The sequence below is a fragment of the Bombina bombina genome, chromosome 7, assembly GCF_027579735.1.
Source record: "Bombina bombina isolate aBomBom1 chromosome 7, aBomBom1.pri, whole genome shotgun sequence".
Taxonomy (NCBI): Eukaryota; Metazoa; Chordata; class Amphibia; order Anura; family Bombinatoridae; genus Bombina; species Bombina bombina.
The window spans coordinates 643,259,295-643,277,998 of record NC_069505.1 but is presented as its reverse complement, the minus strand read 5'-3'; the positions used below and the strand labels follow the sequence as shown (position 1 = coordinate 643,277,998).

The 18,704-nt window shown below is 38.7% G+C and overlaps 1 protein-coding gene across 1 annotated transcript; it reads left to right on the top strand.

Annotated features, from left to right (window-relative positions):
- The first annotated feature begins 9,656 nt into the window (after positions 1 to 9,656).
- On the top strand, positions 9,657 to 12,402 carry GPR4 (G protein-coupled receptor 4). Its single transcript, XM_053689230.1, has one exon. It carries the CDS (start codon positions 9,868 to 9,870, stop codon positions 10,912 to 10,914), a length of 1,047 nt encoding a protein of 348 aa, XP_053545205.1. The 5' UTR covers positions 9,657 to 9,867; the 3' UTR covers positions 10,915 to 12,402.
- The last annotated feature ends 6,302 nt before the right edge of the window (positions 12,403 to 18,704 follow it).

The window sequence follows — 18,704 nt, the reverse complement described above, 5'->3', positions numbered from 1 at the left end:
TACATTAATGGGACATAGGAGAGAGCTCTGTCACTTGAGAAAATAGTACATTAATGTGACATAGGAGAGAGTTCTATAACTTGAGAAAATAGTACATTAATGTGACATAGGAGAGAGTTCTGTCACTTGAGAAAATAGTACATTAATGTGACATAGGAGAGAGCTCTGTCACTTGAGAAAATAGTACATTAATGTGACATAGGAGAGAGTTCTATAACTTGAGAAAATAGTACATTAATGTGACATAGGAGAGAGCTCTGTCACTTGAGAAAATAGTACATTAATGTGACATAGGAGAGAGCTCTGTCACTTGAGAAAATAGTACATTAATGTGACATAGGAAAGAGCTGTGTCACTTGAGAAAATAGTACATTAATGTGACATAGGAGAGAGCTCTGTCACTTGAGAAAATAGTACATTAATGTGACATAGGAGAGAGCTCTGTCACTTGAGAAAATAGTACATTAATGTGACATAGGAGAGAGCTCTGTCACTTGAGACAATAGTACATTAATGTGACATAGGAGAGAGCTCTATAACTTGAGAAAATAGTACATTAATGTGACATAGGAGAGAGTTCTGTCACTTGAGAAAATAGTACATTAATGTGACATAGGAGAGAGCTCTGTCACTTGAGAAAATAGTACATTAATGTGACATAGGAGAGAGCTCTGTCACTTGAGAAATTAGTACATTAATGTGACATAGGAGAGAGTTCTGTCACTTGAGAAAATAGTACATTAATGTGACATAGGAGAGAGTTCTGTAACTTGAGAAAATACTACATTAATGTGACATAGGAGAGAGCTCTGTCACTTGAGAAAATAGTACATTAATGTGACATAGGAGAGAGCTCTGTCACTTGAGAAAATAGTACATTAATGTGACATAGGAGAGAGCTCTGTCACTTGAGAAATTAGTACATTAATGTGACATAGGAGAGAGCTCGGTCACTTGAGAAATTAGTACATTAATGTGACATAGGAGAGAGCTCTGTCACTTGAGAAAATAGTACATTAATGTGACATAGGAGAGAGCTCTGTCACTTGAGAAAATAGTACATTAATGTGACATAGGAGAGAGCTCTGTCACTTGAGAAAATAGTACATTAATGTGACATAGGAGAGAGTTCTGTCATTTGAGAAAATAGTACATTAATGTGACATAGGAGAGAGCTCTGTCACTTGAGAAAATAGTACATTAATGTGACATAGGAGAGAGCTCCGTCACTTGAGAAAATAGTACATTAATGTGACATAGGAGAGAGCTCTGTCCCTTGAGAAAATAGTACATTAATGTGACATAGGAGAGAGCTCTGTCACTTGATAAAATAGTACATTAATGTGACATAGGAGAGAGCTCTGTCACTTGAGAAAATAGTACATTAATGGTACAGAGGAGAGAGCTCTGTCACTTGAAAAAATAGTATATTAATGTGACATAGGAGAGAGCTGTGTCACTTGAGAAAATAGTACATTAATGTGACATAGGAGAGAGTTCTGTCACTTGAGAAAATTGTACATTAATGTGACATATTAGAGAGTTCTGCCACTTGAGAAAATAGTACATTAATGTGACATAGGAGAGAGCTCTGGCACTTGAGAAAATAGTACATTAATGTGACATAGGAGAGAGTTCTGTCATTTGAGAAAATAGTACATTAATGTGACATAGGAGAGAGTTCTGTCACTTGAGAAAATAGTACATTAATGTGACATAGGAGAGAGTTCTGTCTCTTGATAAAATAGTACATTAATGTGACATAGGAGAGAGCTCTGTCACTTGAGAAAATAGTACATTAATGTGACATAGGAGAGAGCTCTGTCACTTGAGAAAATAGTACATTAATGTGACATAGGAGAGAGCTCTGTCACTTGAGAAAATAGTACATTAATGTGACATAGGAGAGAGCTCTGTCACTTGAGAAAATAGTACATTAATGTGACATAGGAGAGAGCTCTGTCACTTGAGAAATTAGTACATTAATGTGACATAGGAGAGAGCTCGGTCACTTGAGAAATTAGTACATTAATGTGACATAGGAGAGAGCTCTGTCACTTGAGAAAATAGTACATTAATGTGACATAGGAGAGAGCTCTGTCACTTGAGAAAATAGTACATTAATGTGACATAGGAGAGAGCTCTGTGACTTGAGAAAATAGTACATTAATGTGACAAAAGAGAGAGCTCTGTCACTTGAGAAAATATTACATTAATGTGACATAGGAGAGAGCTCTGTCACTTGAGAAAATAGTACATTAATGTGACTTAGGAGAGAGCTCTGTCACTTGAGAAAATAGTACATTAATGTGACATAGGAGAGAGCTCTGTCACTTGAGAAAATAGTACATTAATGTGACATAGGAGAGAGTTCTGTCATTTGAGAAAATAGTACATTAATGTGACATAGGAGAGAGCTCTGTCACTTGAGAAAATAGTACATTAATGTGACATAGGAGAGAGCTCCATCACTTGAGAAAATAGTACATTAATGTGACATAGGAGAGAGCTCTGTCCCTTGAGAAAATAGTACATTAATTTGACATAGGAGAGAGCTCTGTCACTTGATAAAATAGTACATTAATGTGACATAGGAGAGAGCTCTGTCACTTGAGAAAATAGTACATTAATGGTACAGAGGAGAGAGCTCTGTCACTTGAAAAAATAGTATATTATTGTGACATAGGAGAGAGCTGTGTCACTTGAGAAAATAGTACATTAATGTGACATAGGAGAGAGTTCTGTCACTTGAGAAAATTGTACATTAATGTGACATAGGAGAGAGTTCTGCCACTTGAGAAAATAGTACATTAATGTGACATAGGAGAGAGCTCTGTCACTTGAGAAAATATTACATTAATGTGACATAGGAGAGAGCTCGGTCACTTGAGAAAATAGTACATTAATGTGACATAGGAGAGAGCTCGGTCACTTGAGAAAATAGTACATTAATGTGACATAGGAGAGAGTTCTGTCATTTGAGAAAATAGTACATTAATGTGACATAGGAGAGAGTTCTGTCACTTGAGAAAATAGTACATTAATGTGACATAGGAGAGAGCTCTGTCACTTGAGAAAATAGTACATTAATGGTACAGACATAGGTTTACAATAGAATGACGCTAGGGAAGAATGAAAAGGTTTACAATAGAATGACGCTAGGGAAGAATGAAAAGGTTTACAATAGAATGACGCTAGGTTAGAATGAAAAGGTTTACAATAGAATGACGCTAGGGAAGAATGAAAAGGTTTACAATAGAATGACGCTAGGGAAGAATGAAAAGGTTTACAACAGAATGACGCTAGGGAAGAATGAAAAGGTTTACAATAGAATGACTCTAGAGAAGAATGAAAAGGTTTACAATAGAATGACGCTAGGGAAAAATGAAAAGGTTTACAATAGAATGACGCTAGGGAAGAATGAAAAGGTTTACAATAGAATGACGCTAGGGAAGAATGAAAAGGTTTACAATAGAATGACGCTAGGGAAGAATGAAAAGGTTTACAATAGAATGACGCTAGGGAAGAATGAAAAGGTTTATAATAGAATGACGCTAGGAAGAATGAAAAGGTTTACAATAGAATGACGCTAGGTTAGAATGAAAAGGTTTACAATAGAATGACGCTAGGGAAGAATGAAAAGGTTTACAACAGAATGACGCTAGGGAAGAATGAAAAGGTTTACAATAGAATGACGCTAGGGAAAAATGAAAAGGTTTACAATAGAATGACGCTAGGGAAGAATGAAAAGGTTTACAATAGAATGACGTTAGGGAAGAATGAAAAGGTTTACAATAGAATGAGGCTAGGGAAGAATAAAAAGGTTTACAATAGAATGACGCTAGGGAAGAATGAAAAGGTTTACAATAGAATGACGCTAGGGAAGAATGAAAAGGTTTACAATAGAATGATGCTAAGGAAGAATGAAAAGGTTTACAATAGAATGACGCTAAGGAAGAATGAAAAGGTTTACAATAGAATGAGGCTAGGAAAGAATGAAAAGATTTACAATAGAATGACGCTAAGGAAGAATGAAAAGGTTTAGAATAGAATGAAGCTAGTAAAGAATGAAAAGGTTTACAATAGAATGATGCTAGGGAAGAATGAAAAGGTTTACAATAGAATGATGCTATGGAAGAATGAAAAGGTTTACAAGAGAATGACACTAGGGAAGAATAAAAAGGTTTACAATAGAATGACGCTAGGGAAGAATGAAAAGGTTTACAAGAGAATGACACTACGGAAGAATAAAAAGGTTTACAATAGAATGACGCTAGGGAAGAATGAAAAGGTTTACAATAGAATGACTCTAGAGAAGAATAAAAAGGTTTAGAATAGAATGACACTAGGGAAGAATGAAAAGGTTTACAATAGAATGACGCTAGGGAAGAATGAAAAGGTTTAGAATAGAATGACGTTAGGGAAGAATGAAAAGGTTTACAATAGAATGACGCTAGGAAGAATGAAAAGGTTTACAATAGAATGACGCTAGGGAAGAATGAAAAGGTTTTCAATAGAATGACGCTAGGGAAGAATGAAAAGGTTTACAATAGAATGACGCTAGGGAAGAATGAAAAGCTTTACAATAGAATGACGCTAGGGAAGAATTAAAAGGTTTACAATAGAATGACATTAGGGAAGTATAAAAAGGTTTACAATAGAATGACACTAGGGAAGAATGAAAAAGTTTACAATAGAATGACGCTAGGAAGAATGAAAAGGTTTACAATAGAATGACGTTAGGAAGAATGAAAAGGTTTACTAGAGATTGACTCTAGGGAAGAATGAAAAGCTTTACAATAGAATGACGCTAGGGAGGAATGAAAAGGTTAACAATAGAAAGACACTAGTGAAGAATGAAAATGTTTACAATAGAATGACGCTAGGGAAGAATGAAAAGGTTTACAATAGAATGACGCTAGGAAGAATGAAAAGGTTTACAATAGAATGACACTAGGAAGAATGAAATGTTTTACAATAGAATGACACTAGGGAAGAATGAAAAGGTTTACAATAGAATGATGCTAGGGAAGAATGAAAAGGTTTACAATAGAATGAGGCTAGGGAAGAATGAAAAGGTTTACAATATAGTGATGCTAGGGAAGAATGAAAAGGTTTACAATAGAATGACGCTAGGGAAGAATGAAAAGGTTTACAATAGAATGACGCTAGGGAAGAATGAAAAGGTTTACAATAGAATGACGCTAGGGAAGAATGAAAAGGTTTACAATAGAATGACGCTAGGGAAGAATGAAAAGGTTTACAATAGAATGACGCTAGGGAAGAATGAAAAGGTTTGCAATAGAATGACGCTAGGGAAGAATGTAAAGGTTTGCAATAGAATGACACTAGGGAAGAATAAAAAGGTTTACAATAGAATGACGCTAGGGAAGAATGAAAAGGTTTACAATAGAATGATGCTAAGGAAGAATGAAAAGGTTTACAATAGAATGACGCTAGGGAAGAATGAAAAGGTTTACAATAGAATGACGCTAGGGAAGAATGAAAAGGTTTACAATAGATTGACGCTAGGGAAGAATGAAAAGGTTTACAATGGGATGATGCTATGGAAGAATGAAAAGGTTTACAATAGAATGATGCTAGGGAAGAATGAAAAGGTTTACAATAGAATGACGCTAGGGAAGAATGAAAAGGTTTACAATAGAATGACGCTAGGGAAGAAAGAAAAGGTTTACAATAGAATGACGCTAGGGAAGAATGAAAAGGTTTACTAGAAAATGACGCAAGGGAAGAATGAAAAGGTTTACAATAGAATGACGCTAGGGAAGAATGAAAAGGTTTACAATAGAATGATACTAGGGAAGAATGAAAAGGTTTACAATAGAATGACGCTAGGGAAGAATGAAAAGGTTTACAATAGAATGACGCTAGGGAAAAATGTAAAGGTTTACTAGAGAATGACGCTAGGGAAGAATGAAAAGGTTTACAATAGAATGACACTATGGAAGAATGAAAAGGTTTACAATAGAATGACGCTAGGAAGAATGAAAAGGTTTACAATAGAATGACACTAGGAAGAATGAAAAGGTTTACAATAGAATGACGCTAGGGAAGAATGAAAAGGTTTACAATAGAATGACGCTAGGGAAGAATGAAAAGGTTTACAATAGAATGACGCTAGGAAGAATGAAAAGGTTTACAATAGAATGACGCTAGGAAGATTGAAAATGTTTACAATAGAATGACACTAGGAAGAATGAAAAGGTTTACAATAGAATTATGCTAGGAAAGAAAGAAAAGGTTTACAATATAATGACGCTAGGGAAGCATGAAAAGTTTTACAATAGAATGGCGCTAGGGAAGAATGAAAAGGTTTACAATAGAATGACGCTAGGGAAGAATGAAAATGTTTACAATAGAATGACGCTAGGGAAGAATGAAAAGGTTTACAATAGAATGACACTAGGGAAGAATGAAAAGGTTTACAATAGAATGACGCTAGGGATGAATGAAAAGGTTGACAATAGAATAACGCTAGGGAAAAATGTAAAGGTTTACTAGAGAATGATGCTAGGGAAGAATGAAAAGGTTTACAATAGAATGACACTAGGGAAGAATGAAAAGGTTTACCAGAGAATGACGCTAGGGAAGAATGAAAAGGTTTACAATAGAATGACACTAGGGAAGAATGAAAAGGTTTACAATAGAATGACGCTAGGGAAGAATGAAAAGGTTTACAATATAATGACAGTAGGAAGAATGAAAAGGTTTACAATAGAATGACGCTAGTAAGAATGAAAAGTTTTACAATAGAATGACGCTAGGGAAGAAAGAAAAGGTTTACAATAGAATGACGCTAGGAAGAATGAAAAGGTTTACAATAGAATGACGCTAGGGAAGAATGAAAAGGTTTACAATATAATGACTCTAGGGAAGAATGAAAAGGTTTACAATAGAATGACGCTAGGGAAAAATGAAAAGGTTTACAATAGAATGACGCTAGGGAAGAATGAAAAGGTTTACAATAGAATGACGCTAGGGAAGAATGAAAAGTTTTACAATAGAATGACGCTAGGGAAGAATGAAAAGGTTTACAATAGAATGACGCTAGGGAAGAATTAAAAGGTTTACAATAGAATGACGCTAGGGAAGAATTAAAAGGTTTATAATAAAATTATGCTAGGGAAGATTGAAAAGGTTTACAATAGAATGACGCTAGGTTAGAATGAAAAGGTTTACAATAGAATGATGCTAGGGAAGAATGAAAAGGTTTACAACAGAATGACGCTAGGGAAGAATGAAAAGGTTTACAATAGAATGACGCTAGGGAAGAATGAAAAGGTTTAATATAGAATTACACTAGGAAAGAATGAAAAGGTTTACAATAGAATGACTCTAGGTAAGAATGAAAAGGTTTACAATAGAATGACGCTAGGAAGAATGAAAAGGATTACAATAGAATGACGCTAGGGAAGAATGGAAAGGTTTACAATAGAATGACGCTAGGGAAGAATGAAAAGTTTTACAATAGAATGATGCTAGGAAGAATGAAAAGGTTACAATAGAATGATGCTATGAAAGAATGAAAAGGTTTACAATAGAATGACGCTAGGAAGAATGAAAAGGTTTACCAGAGAAAGACACTAGGGAAGAATGAAAAGGTTTACCAGAGAATGACGCTAGGGAAGAATGAAAAGGTTTACAATAGAATGACGCTAGGGAGGAATGAAAAGGTTTACAATAGAATGACGATAGGGAAGAATGAAAAGGTTTACAATAGAATGACGCTAGGGAAGAATGAAAAGGTTTACAATAGAATGACGCTAGGGAAGAATGAAAAGGTTTACAATAGAATTACGCTAGGGAAGAATGAAAAGGTTTACAATAGAATGACGCTAGGGAAGAATGAAAAGGTTTACAATAGAATGACGCTAGGGAAGAATGAAAAGGTTTACAATAGAATGACGCTAGGGAAGAATGAAAAGGTTTACAATAGAATGACGCTAGGGAAGAATGAAAATGTTTACAATAGAATGACGCTAGGGAAGAATGAAAAGGTTTACAATAGAATGACGCTAGGGAAGAATGAAAAGGTTTACAATAGAATGACGTTAGGGAAGAATGAAAAGGTTTACAATAGAATGACGCTAGTTAAGAATGAAAAGGTTTACAATATAATGGCGCTAGGGAAGAATGAAATGGTTTACAATTGAATGACGCTAGGGAAGAATGAAAAGGTTTACAATAGAATGACGCTAGGGAAGAATGAAAAGGTTTACAATAGAATGACGCTAGGGAAAAATGAAAAGGTTTACAATAGAATGACGCTAGGGAAGAATGAAAAGGTTTACAATAGAATGACGCTAGGTAGTAAAGTGGTTATTTGCTTCGTTCTCGTTGGTGTCCTTGTGACCACTTTTAGTTGCTTTTATTATTTTTAAATAAAACCTGTACACAGGGCCTTTATCTATTGGATATGGAGCATTATAACCAGGAGTCAGGCTTTTGGGACTTCACTCACTTTTATTATGGGTGAATCTAGGGTGCTGGAGGGTCACTGACCACCACCTAAAGAACTTGTTTTGGACTGCTTCCTTAGCTAAGGGGGAACTGCTTTGTACTGAGTGGGTCCCACACCTGTTATTTGTGCTTAGGGAGTCACCATGATATACGCATTGGTGTGACGGCTATTTTTATTTGTACCTTTGTTTCCATTGTTGTTTTTTCAGAAAATAATCTGCTTCTATCTATCTATACATCTATCAGTCTATCTATCATCTATCTATCTGCCTATCTATAATTAATCTATATGTCTGTCTATCTTTGTCTCCATTGTTGTTTTTTCAGTTTCTATTTATGCATCTATCTATCTATCTATCTATCTATCTATCTATCATCTATCTGTCTATCTATCTATCATCTATCTCTCATCTATCTATTTGCCTATCTATAATTTATCTATATGTCTTTTTATCTTTGACTCTATTTTTGTTTTTTTCAGTTTCTATTTATGCATTTATCTAGCTATCATCTATCTATCTATCTATCTATCTATCTATCTATCAATCTATCTGCCTATTTTTCTTTCAATAAATTATCTATATGTCTGTCTGTCTATCTTTGTCTTCATTGTTGTTTTTTCAGTTTATATCTATGCATCCATCTATCTATCATCTATATATCTATGCATTTATCTATGTATCTAGCTATCTATCTCTCTATCTATCTGTCTGTCTATTCTATAAACCCAAATGTGTGACTATTTTTTGTTTCTCTATTCACTAGTCTATGTCTATTTTTGCCACATACAAACATATATTCTATTCACTCGTCATTTTCTATAGTTATTTATTTGTATGCTTTATCATGAACAACATGGGTGCACAATCTGTGTCACTTGTACATGACAATATATTATACTTAGTAATACATATAAGTAAATTGCTGAGTTTCTCAATATTACCTTTTTCTTTGTACCCTTCTCTCATGACTTCTTCTCGTTTGCGCTCTCCCATGACGATTATTAATGAGGTGTTGCAGCTGGAGAGACAAACACTCTCTTTAGGTTGTGTCTAGACACAGTACACAAAACCAGCTATCAGCATTTACTCTTCTCACACACATCTCCTACATGGATCCCCTCCCAAGAACTTTTGATTCTTACAATATATTTTTTCTCAACAGATCCTGTGATTACTGCTCTGATAGAGAAAATTATGAAATAATGAGCTAAGATGTGCTGCTATCTTAAGACTGTGTACAGTGAGAGACCAGCCCATCTCCTTGCTCTCTCTGCATCCCAAGAGAGAAGAAGGGAAAACACCGACAGACAAGAGACAGAAGGGCAGATAATTGGGACATACTTTCTTCTGTCTGCCTCTTTCCATCATCCTTCTGCTCTCTGCCATGTCAAACGCAAGCACACCAGATGCCTGCAATGTTGATTCAGACCTCGACAGCATACTACCCCCCACTTTGTACTCTCTAGTATTTGCACTTGGGCTCCCTGCTAATCTTCTCGCCCTATGGGCAGCCTGGCTTCAGGTGCGAAAGGGTCGGGAATTGGGTGTTTACCTCCTCAACCTCTCTCTCTCAGATCTCTTACTCATATGTGCTCTTCCACCCTGGACAGACTACTACCTACGACGGGATGTATGGGGTTATGGACCTGGTGCCTGTCGCCTTTTTGGTTTTGTCTTCTACACCAACTTGTACGTAGGAGCTGCTTTCTTGTCTTGTATCTCTGCTGACCGCTATTTGGCAGTAGCTCACCCTCTGCGATTTCCTGGTGCTCGTCCTGTACGTTCTGCAGCTGCTGTCTCGGCCTTGGTCTGGGTGCTAGAGTTAATGGCCAATGCACCTCCTTTGTTGGGTGATGCCCTTCACCAAGACCGGTTTAACCACACCTTTTGTTATGAGAGCTACCCTCTTGCTGGGAAGGGGGCAGCCTTGGCTAATGTTGGAAGAGTACTGGCTGGATTTTTGTTACCCTGGGGGATCATGCTCCTGTGTTATGCTGGGTTAATACGTGCTCTTAGGGGAAGTGCATCTTGTGAACAGTGGGAGAAAATCAGAGTACGTAGGCTAGCACTTGGACTCCCATGTGTGGCACTGCTTTGCTATGGACCATATCATGCATTGTTACTCTTGCGCAGTTTAGTGTTCCTGGCAGGTGGTGGAAGTGCTGAATCAGGTGGAGGTTGTGATCTTGAGGAGAGATTGTTCCCAGCCTACCACGCGTCCTTGGCATTTGCCACTTTGAACTGTTTAGCAGATCCTGCCCTATACTGTCTAGCCTGTCCTGGTGCAAGGGGGGAGGTAACCAAGGCAGTGGGAGATGCAGTTGCTTGGGCAATGGGGAAGGAGAGGGTTGGTTGGGGGGACAGAGGTGGAGGGGCAGATGGGCTGAGGATGGTGGACTTGAGTGTACGAGGAGGGATAGAAGTGGTTTGATTAGTGATAATAAAAGATACAAGAACATGTTGAATATGATGACTGAGAGAGGAGTTAATTGAGCTGGAAGATATTAGAGGAGTTTAAAAGAGAATTGGTGAGATACGTTTTTAGGAAGATGGGAGAGGTGCAAGATTAGTTGGTAGAAGGATGAAGAGGGGTGAGAAGATCTGGTAAGAGGTTGATGTGCAATGAGATAGTAAGAGGGTAGTGGGGATTTAGATGAGCTAGGATGAGGATAGAGACCTGTGAGATGAGTTGGAAGAAGGATGGAGATGTAAGGGAGTAAGTTAAGTTGGAGGATAGGAGGGAAGTTAGTTGGAAGAAGGGTTGCAATTGAAATGAGTTGCAAGGGGAAAGCAGGGAGTAAGATATGTTGAGAGGGGAGGATGGGGTTAACATGATTTGGGAGAAGGATGGAGGGAGTGAGATGAGTTGAGAAGAGGATGGGGGAATGAGGTAAGTTTGGAGAAGTATGGAGGTGAGATGAATTGGGAGGGGGAATATGTAATGAGATGAGTTGAAAGAAAGATGAGAGAGTAAGGTGAGTGGGGAGAAAGATGGTTTAGTTAGTGATTTCGTAGGAGGATATCTGTGAGATAAGTTGGGGAGAAGGACAGAAAGGAGTGAGATGAGATTGAAGGAGGATGTAAGAGTGAGATAAGTTGGGAGGAGGATATTGGGATTTTTTTGAGCTGGAAGGAGTATGAGGAAGGAGGATGGAGAGGTGTCAGATGAGTTGGGAGGAAGATGGGGAATGAAGTGAGACAGGTGGAGGATGAGGGAGTGAGATGAGATGCGTGGAGGTGTTATGAGTTGGTGGATGAGTTAGGAGGAGGATAGGGGAATGAAATGATACAGTGGAGGATGAACGAGTGATATGAAATATGTGGAGGAAGATGTGAAAAATGCATGAGTTGGTGGATGGTTGAATGATATTAGCTGGTAGGAGAGTGAGGTAGTCAGATGAGTTTAAAGGAGGATGGGGGTAGTCAGATGGGTTTGTAGGATGATGAGGGAATTGTGAGGAAATGTGTAGAGAGCAGATGTGAGAGGAGTCAGATTCGGTTGTCAGAATGAATACAGGGTACAACACTTATGAGAGAAATTGGTGTATGTGAAAAAAATAGAAATAGAATGGGAAATATGGAAGATATAAATTTGTAAGAGAAGATTTGGGATGATGAGGACAGTGTGAGAGGAAAAGAGTATAGAAGCATTAGTGGAGTAAGGATTATGTTGGATGTTGGCATGAAAGATGTTGAGGGTAGATAAGTGGTGTGATGTATGGGATAGAGAAGTGATTTCACAGAGATAGAGGCCTCTAGTTATCAAGCTGTCAACCGCAAATACGCTGGAATTCCGCAGCGTATTTGTGGCGAGGCTGATTCGCCTTAGGTATCAAGCCCTACAGCCCGGCAAAAGTAGAATATAGTGACGTAACATACGATCCGCCGGACTCAGTCCGACACAGATCGATGCTTACGTTACTACAGATATTCTGAACGCAAGTTCGGCACAATCTGACTACTTTTGGTAGTTATCAAACTACTACCAGGTACGCTCGCCACTATTCCGGCCCAGCGTACCTGGATTTCAATCCGCCGCCCTGGAGGCGGCGGATCCCATAGGAATCAATGGGAGTCTGACCATAGCGAAAGTTCATGTTCGCTGCTGCCCGATATCCCATTGATTCCTATGGGAGCTGTCTACACCTAACACCCTAACATGTACCCCGAGTCTAAACACCCCTAATCTGCCCCCCTACACCGCCGCCAATAAATAAACTTATTAACCCCTAAACCGCCGCTCCCGGACCCCGCCGCAACTATAATAAACATGTTAACCCCTAAACCGCCGCTCTGGGACCCCGCCATCACCTACATTATACCTATTAACCCCTAATCTGCTGCCCCTATACCGCTGCCACCTACATAAACTTATTAACCCCTATCCTGCGGATCCCGGACCCCGCCGCAACTAAATAAATTGTTTAACCCCTAACCGCCACTCCTGGACCCCGTCGCCACCTATATTAAAGTTATTAACCCCTATCCTGCCCCCCCTATACCGCCGCCACCTATATTAAAATTATTAACCCCTATCCTGCTCCCCCTATACCGCCACCACCTATATTAATATTATTAACCCCTAAACCTAAGTCTAACACTAACCCTAACCCCCCCCAACTTAAATATTATTTTAATAAATCTAAATAAATTAACTCGTATTAACTAAATTATTCCTATTTAAAACTAAATACCTGTAAAATAAACCTTAAGATAGCTACAATATAACTAATAATTATATTGCAGCTATTTTAGGATTTATTTTTATTTTACAGGCAACTTTGTATTTATTTTAACTAGGTACAATAGTTATTAAATAGTTATTAACTATTTAATAACTACCTAGCTAAAATACTTACAAAATTACCTGTAAAATAAATCCTAACCTAAGTCACAATTAAACCTAACACTACACTATCATTAAATGAATTAAATAAATTAACTACAATTACCTAAAATTAAATTAAATAAACTAAACTATAGTACAAAAAAAACAAACACTAAATTACAGAAAATAAAAAAGAATTACAAGAAGTTTAAACTAATTACACCTAATCTAAGCCCCCTAATAAAATAATAAAGCCCCCCAAAATAAAAAAATGCCCTACCCTATTCTAAATTACAAAGTTAACAGCTCTATTACCAGCCCTTAAAAGGGCTTTTTGCGGGGCATTGCCCCAAAGTAATCAGCTCTTTTACCTGTAAAAAAAAATACAACCCCCCCAACATTAAAACCCACACACCCCTACTCTAACCCATGTTGGGGGGGGTTGTATTTTTTTTACAGGAAAAAGAGCTGATTACTTTGGGGCAATGCCCCGCAAAAAGCCCTTTTAAGGGCTGGTAAAAGAGCTGATTACTTTGTAATTTAGAATAGGGTAGGGCATTTTTTTTATTTTGGGGGGCTTTATTATTTTATTAGGGGGCTTAGATTAGGTGTAATTAGTTTAAACTTCTTGTAATTTTTTTTTATTTTCTGTAATTTAGTGTTTGTTTTTGTACTATAGTTTAGTTTATTTAATTTAATTTAATTTTAGGTAATTGTAGTTAATTTATTTAATTAATTTAATGATAGTGTAGTGTTAGGTTTAATTGTAACTTAGGTTAGGATTTATTTTACAGGTAATTTTGTAAGTATTTTAGCTAGATAGTTATTAAATAGTTAATAACTATTTAATAACTATTGTACCTAGTTAAAATAAATACAAAGTTGCCTGTAAAATAAAAATAAATCCTAAAATAGCTACAATATAATTATTAGTTATATTGTAGCTATCTTAGGGTTTATTTTATAGGTAAGTATTTATTTTTAAATAGGAATAATTTAGTTAATAATAGTAAGTTTTATTTAGATTTATTAAAATAATATTAAAGTTAGCGGGTGTTAGTGTTAGACTTAGGTTTATGGGTTAATAAGTTTTATATAGGTGGCGACGGTATAGGGGGTCAGGATAGGGGTTCATAAGTTTAATATAGGTGGCGGCGGGGTCCGGGAGAGGCGGTTTAGGGGTTAAAAATTTAATTTAGTTGCGGCGGGGTTCGGGAGCGGCAGTTTAGGGGTTAATGAGTTTAATGTAGGTGGCGGCGGTGTAGTGGGGGGCAGGATAGGGGTTAATAAGTTTAATATAGGTGGCAGTGGGCTCGGGGGGCGGCGGTTTAGGGGTTAAACAATTTATTTAGTTGTGGCGGGGTCCGGGATCCGCAGGATAGAGGTTAATAACTTGAATATAGGTGGCAGCGGTGTAGTGGGGGGCAGGATAGGGATTAATAGGTATAATGTAGGTGGCGGCGGGGTCCGGGAGCGGCGGTTTAGGGGTTAATACATTTATTATAGTTGCGGCGGGGTCCGGGATCCTCAGGATAGGGGTTAATAACTTGATTATAGGTGGCGGCGGTGTAGTGGGGGGCAGGATAGGGGTTAATAGGTATAATGTAGGTGGCGGCGGGGTCCAGGAGCGGCGGTTTAGGGGTTAATACATTTATTATATTGCGGCGGGGTCCAGGAGCGGCGTTTTAGAGGGTAATAACTTTATTTAGGTGCGGGGGGCTCCGGGAGTGGCGGTTTAGGGGGTAAAACAGTGTAGTTTAGTGTGGGTGCTTAGTGACAGGCTATCAAGAAAGCTGCGAAGAAGCAGATGAGCAGCGAGATCAATGACTGTCAGTTAACAACAGTCCGCTGCTCATTGCTCCGTACTTGGTGAGCGGCTTCTTGACAGCTTTTTTGATAACTTTGGTGAACGTATTCAGGTCCGCGGCGGCGATGGTAGGCGAGCTTAGGCGAGCGTATTGGGCCGGCGAATGCAAGTAAGTTGACGGCTTCATAACTAGAGGCCAGAGAGTCCACAATAAAAGGCATAGATGAGACACTATAGTGGGGATAGAGGTATGATGAGGAGTTGTATGATGGATGGTAGAGTCAATATGATGGGGGTGAAGAAGAGCCAGTATGATGGGGTGTAGAGGGGCCAGTATTATGAGGTAGATGAGTGGTATGATTGGGGGGTAGAGAAGTTGTACGACAGAGGTAGAGAAGTTAGTATGATGGATGTGTAGTGTAGCTGGTATGATGTGGGTAACAGGACTCAGTATAATGGGGTAAAGGAGTCAGTATGATGGAGTAGAGGAGTCAGTATGATGAGGGTAGAGGAATCAATATGATGGAGAGAGAAGAATCAGTATGATGGAGTAAAGGTGTTTGTATGATGGGAGGTAGAGGAGACATTATGATGGGTGTAATGAGGAGCCAGTAATATGGAAGAGGAAGTAATATGGAGGTGGATAAAGAGGAGCCAGTATGAAAAGGTTAACTAGAGAAACCGCTATCATGGGGGATACAGGAGTCAGTATAATAAATGGTATGATAGGATGTAGAGGAGTCAGTATGATGAGTGGTATGCTAGGGTGTAGAGGTATGATTAGTGGTATGATAGGGTCTAGAGGTATGATGAGTTGTATGATAGGGTGTAGAGGATTTATGATGTGTGGTATGATGAGTGGTATGATAGGGTGTAGAGGAGTCAGTATGATGAGAGGTATGAGGAGGGCAGATGAGTGGTATAATAGGGTGTAAAGCAGTCAGTATGATGAGGACAGATTAGTAGTATGATAGGGTGTAGAAGAGTCAGTATGATGAGAGGTATAATGAGGACAGATGAGTAATATGATAGGGTGTAGAGGATCCATTATAATGAGTGGTATGATGAGGGCAGATGAGTAGTATGATGTGGTGTAGAGGAGTCAGTATGATGAGTGGTATGAGGAGAGCAGATGAGTGATATGATAGTGGGCAGAAGAGTCAGTATGATGAGTCATATGATATGGGAATATACGTTGTATGATAGGGTGTAGAGGAGTCAGTATGGTGAGTGGTATGATGAGGGCAAATTAGTTGTATGATAAAGTGTAGAAGAGTCAATATGATGTGTGGTATGATGAGGGCAGATGAGTGGTATGAGGAGGGCAGATGAGTGGTATGATAGGGTGTATAAGAGTCTGTATGATGTGTGGTATAATGAGGGCAGATGAGTGGTATGAAGAGGGTAGATGAGTGGTATGATAGAGTGTAGAGGAGTCAGTATGATGAGTCGTATGTTGAGGGCAGATGACTAGTATGATAGGGTTTAGAGGAGTCAGTATGACTAGTGGTATGATAGGGTGTAGAAGAGTCAGTATGATGTGTGGTATGATGAGGGCAGATGAGTGGTATGATAGGGTGTATAAGAATCAGTATGATGTGTGGTATGAAGAGGGCAGATGAGTGGTATGATAGGGTGTAGAGGAGTCAGTATGATGAGTCGTATGATGAGGGCAGATGAGTTGTATGATAGGGTGTAGAGGAGTCAGTATGATGAGTGGTATGATGAGGGCAGATGGTGGTATGATAGGGTGTAGAAGAGTCAGTATAATGTGTGGTATGATGAGGACAGATGAGTGGTATGAGGAGGGCATATGAGTGGTAGGATAGGATGTAGAGGAGTCAGTAGTATGAGTGGTATGATAGGGTGTAGAGGAGTTAGTATCATGAGAGGTATGATAGGGTGTAGAAGAGTCAGTATGAGAGGTGTGATAGGGTGCGGAGGAGTTAATATGAGTGGTATGATAGGGTGCAGAGAAGTTAGTATGAGTGATATGATAGGGTGTAGAGGAGTTAGTATGAGTGGTATGATAGGATGTAGAGGAGTTAGTATCATTAATGGTATAATAGGGTGCAGGGGAGTTAGTATGAGTGCTATGATAGGCTGTAGAGGAGTCAGTATGAGAGGTATGATACGGTGTAGAGGAGTTAGTATCATAAGATGTATGATAAGGTGTAGAGGAGTCAGTATGAGAGGTATGATAGGGTGCAGAGGAGTTAGTATGAGTGGTATGGTAGGGTGCAGAGGAGTTAGTATCATAAGAGGTTTGATAGGGTGTAGAGGAGTCAGTATGAGAGGACTGCAGTGTAGAGGAGTCAGTATAAGAGGTATGACAGGGTGTAGAGGAGTCAGTATGATGAGGGCAGATGAGTGGTATGATAGGGTGTAGAGAAGTTTGATCATTAGTGGTATGATAGGGTGTAGAGGAGTCAGTATGAGAGGTATGATAGGATGTAGAGGAGTTAGTATCATGAGAGGTATGATAGGGTGTAGTGGAGTCAGTATGAGAGGTATGATAGGGTGCAGAGGAGTCAGTATGAGAGGTATGATAGGGTGTAGAGGAGTTAGTATCATGAGTGGTAAGATAGGGTGCAGATGAGTTAGTATCATGAGTGATAGGGTAGAGAAGAGTCAGTATGAGAGGTATGATAGGGTGTAGAGGAGTCAGTATGAGAGGTATGATAGGGTGTATAGGAGTCAGTATGAGAGGTATGATAGGGTGCATAGGAGTCAGTATAAGAGGTATGTTAGGGTGTATAGGAGTCAGTATGATAGGATTGATAGGGTGTATAGGAGTCAGTATGAGAGGTATGATAGGGTGTATAGGAGTCAGTATGACAGGTATTATAGAGTGCAGAGGAGTAAGTATGAGTGGTATGATAGGGTGTAGAGGAGTCAGTATGAGAGGTATGATAGGGTGCAGAGGAGTCAGTATGAGAGGTATGATAGGGTGTATAGGAGTCAGTATGAGAGGTATGATAGGGTGTAGAGGAGTTAGTATGAGTGGTATGATAGGGTGTAGAGGAGTCAGTATGAGAGGTATAATAGGGTGTAGAGGAGTCAGTATGAGAGGTATGATAGGGTGTATAGGAGTCAGTATGAGAGGTATGATAGGGTGTAGAGGAGTCAGTATGAGAGGTATGATAGGGTGTAGAGGAGTCAGTATGAGAGGTATGATAGAGTGAAGAGGAGTTAGTATGAGTGGTATGATAGAGTGCAGAGGAGTAAGTATGAGTGCTATGATAGGGTGAAGAGAGTGGCATGATAGGATGTAGAGGAGTTAGTATGAGTGGTATGATAGGGTGTAGAGGAGTCAGTATGATGAGTCGTATGATGAGGGCAGATGGTGGTATGATAGGGTGTAGAGGAGTCAGTATAATGTGTGGTATGATGAGGGCAGATGCGTGGTATGAGGAGGGCATATGAGTGGTAGGATAGGATGTAGAGGAGTCAGTAGTATGAGTGATATGATAGGGTGTAGAGGAGTCAATAAGCGAGGAATGATAGGGTGTAGATGAGTCAGTATAAGAGGTATGACAGGGTGTAGAGGGGTAAGTATGATGAAGGCAGATGAGTAGTATGATAG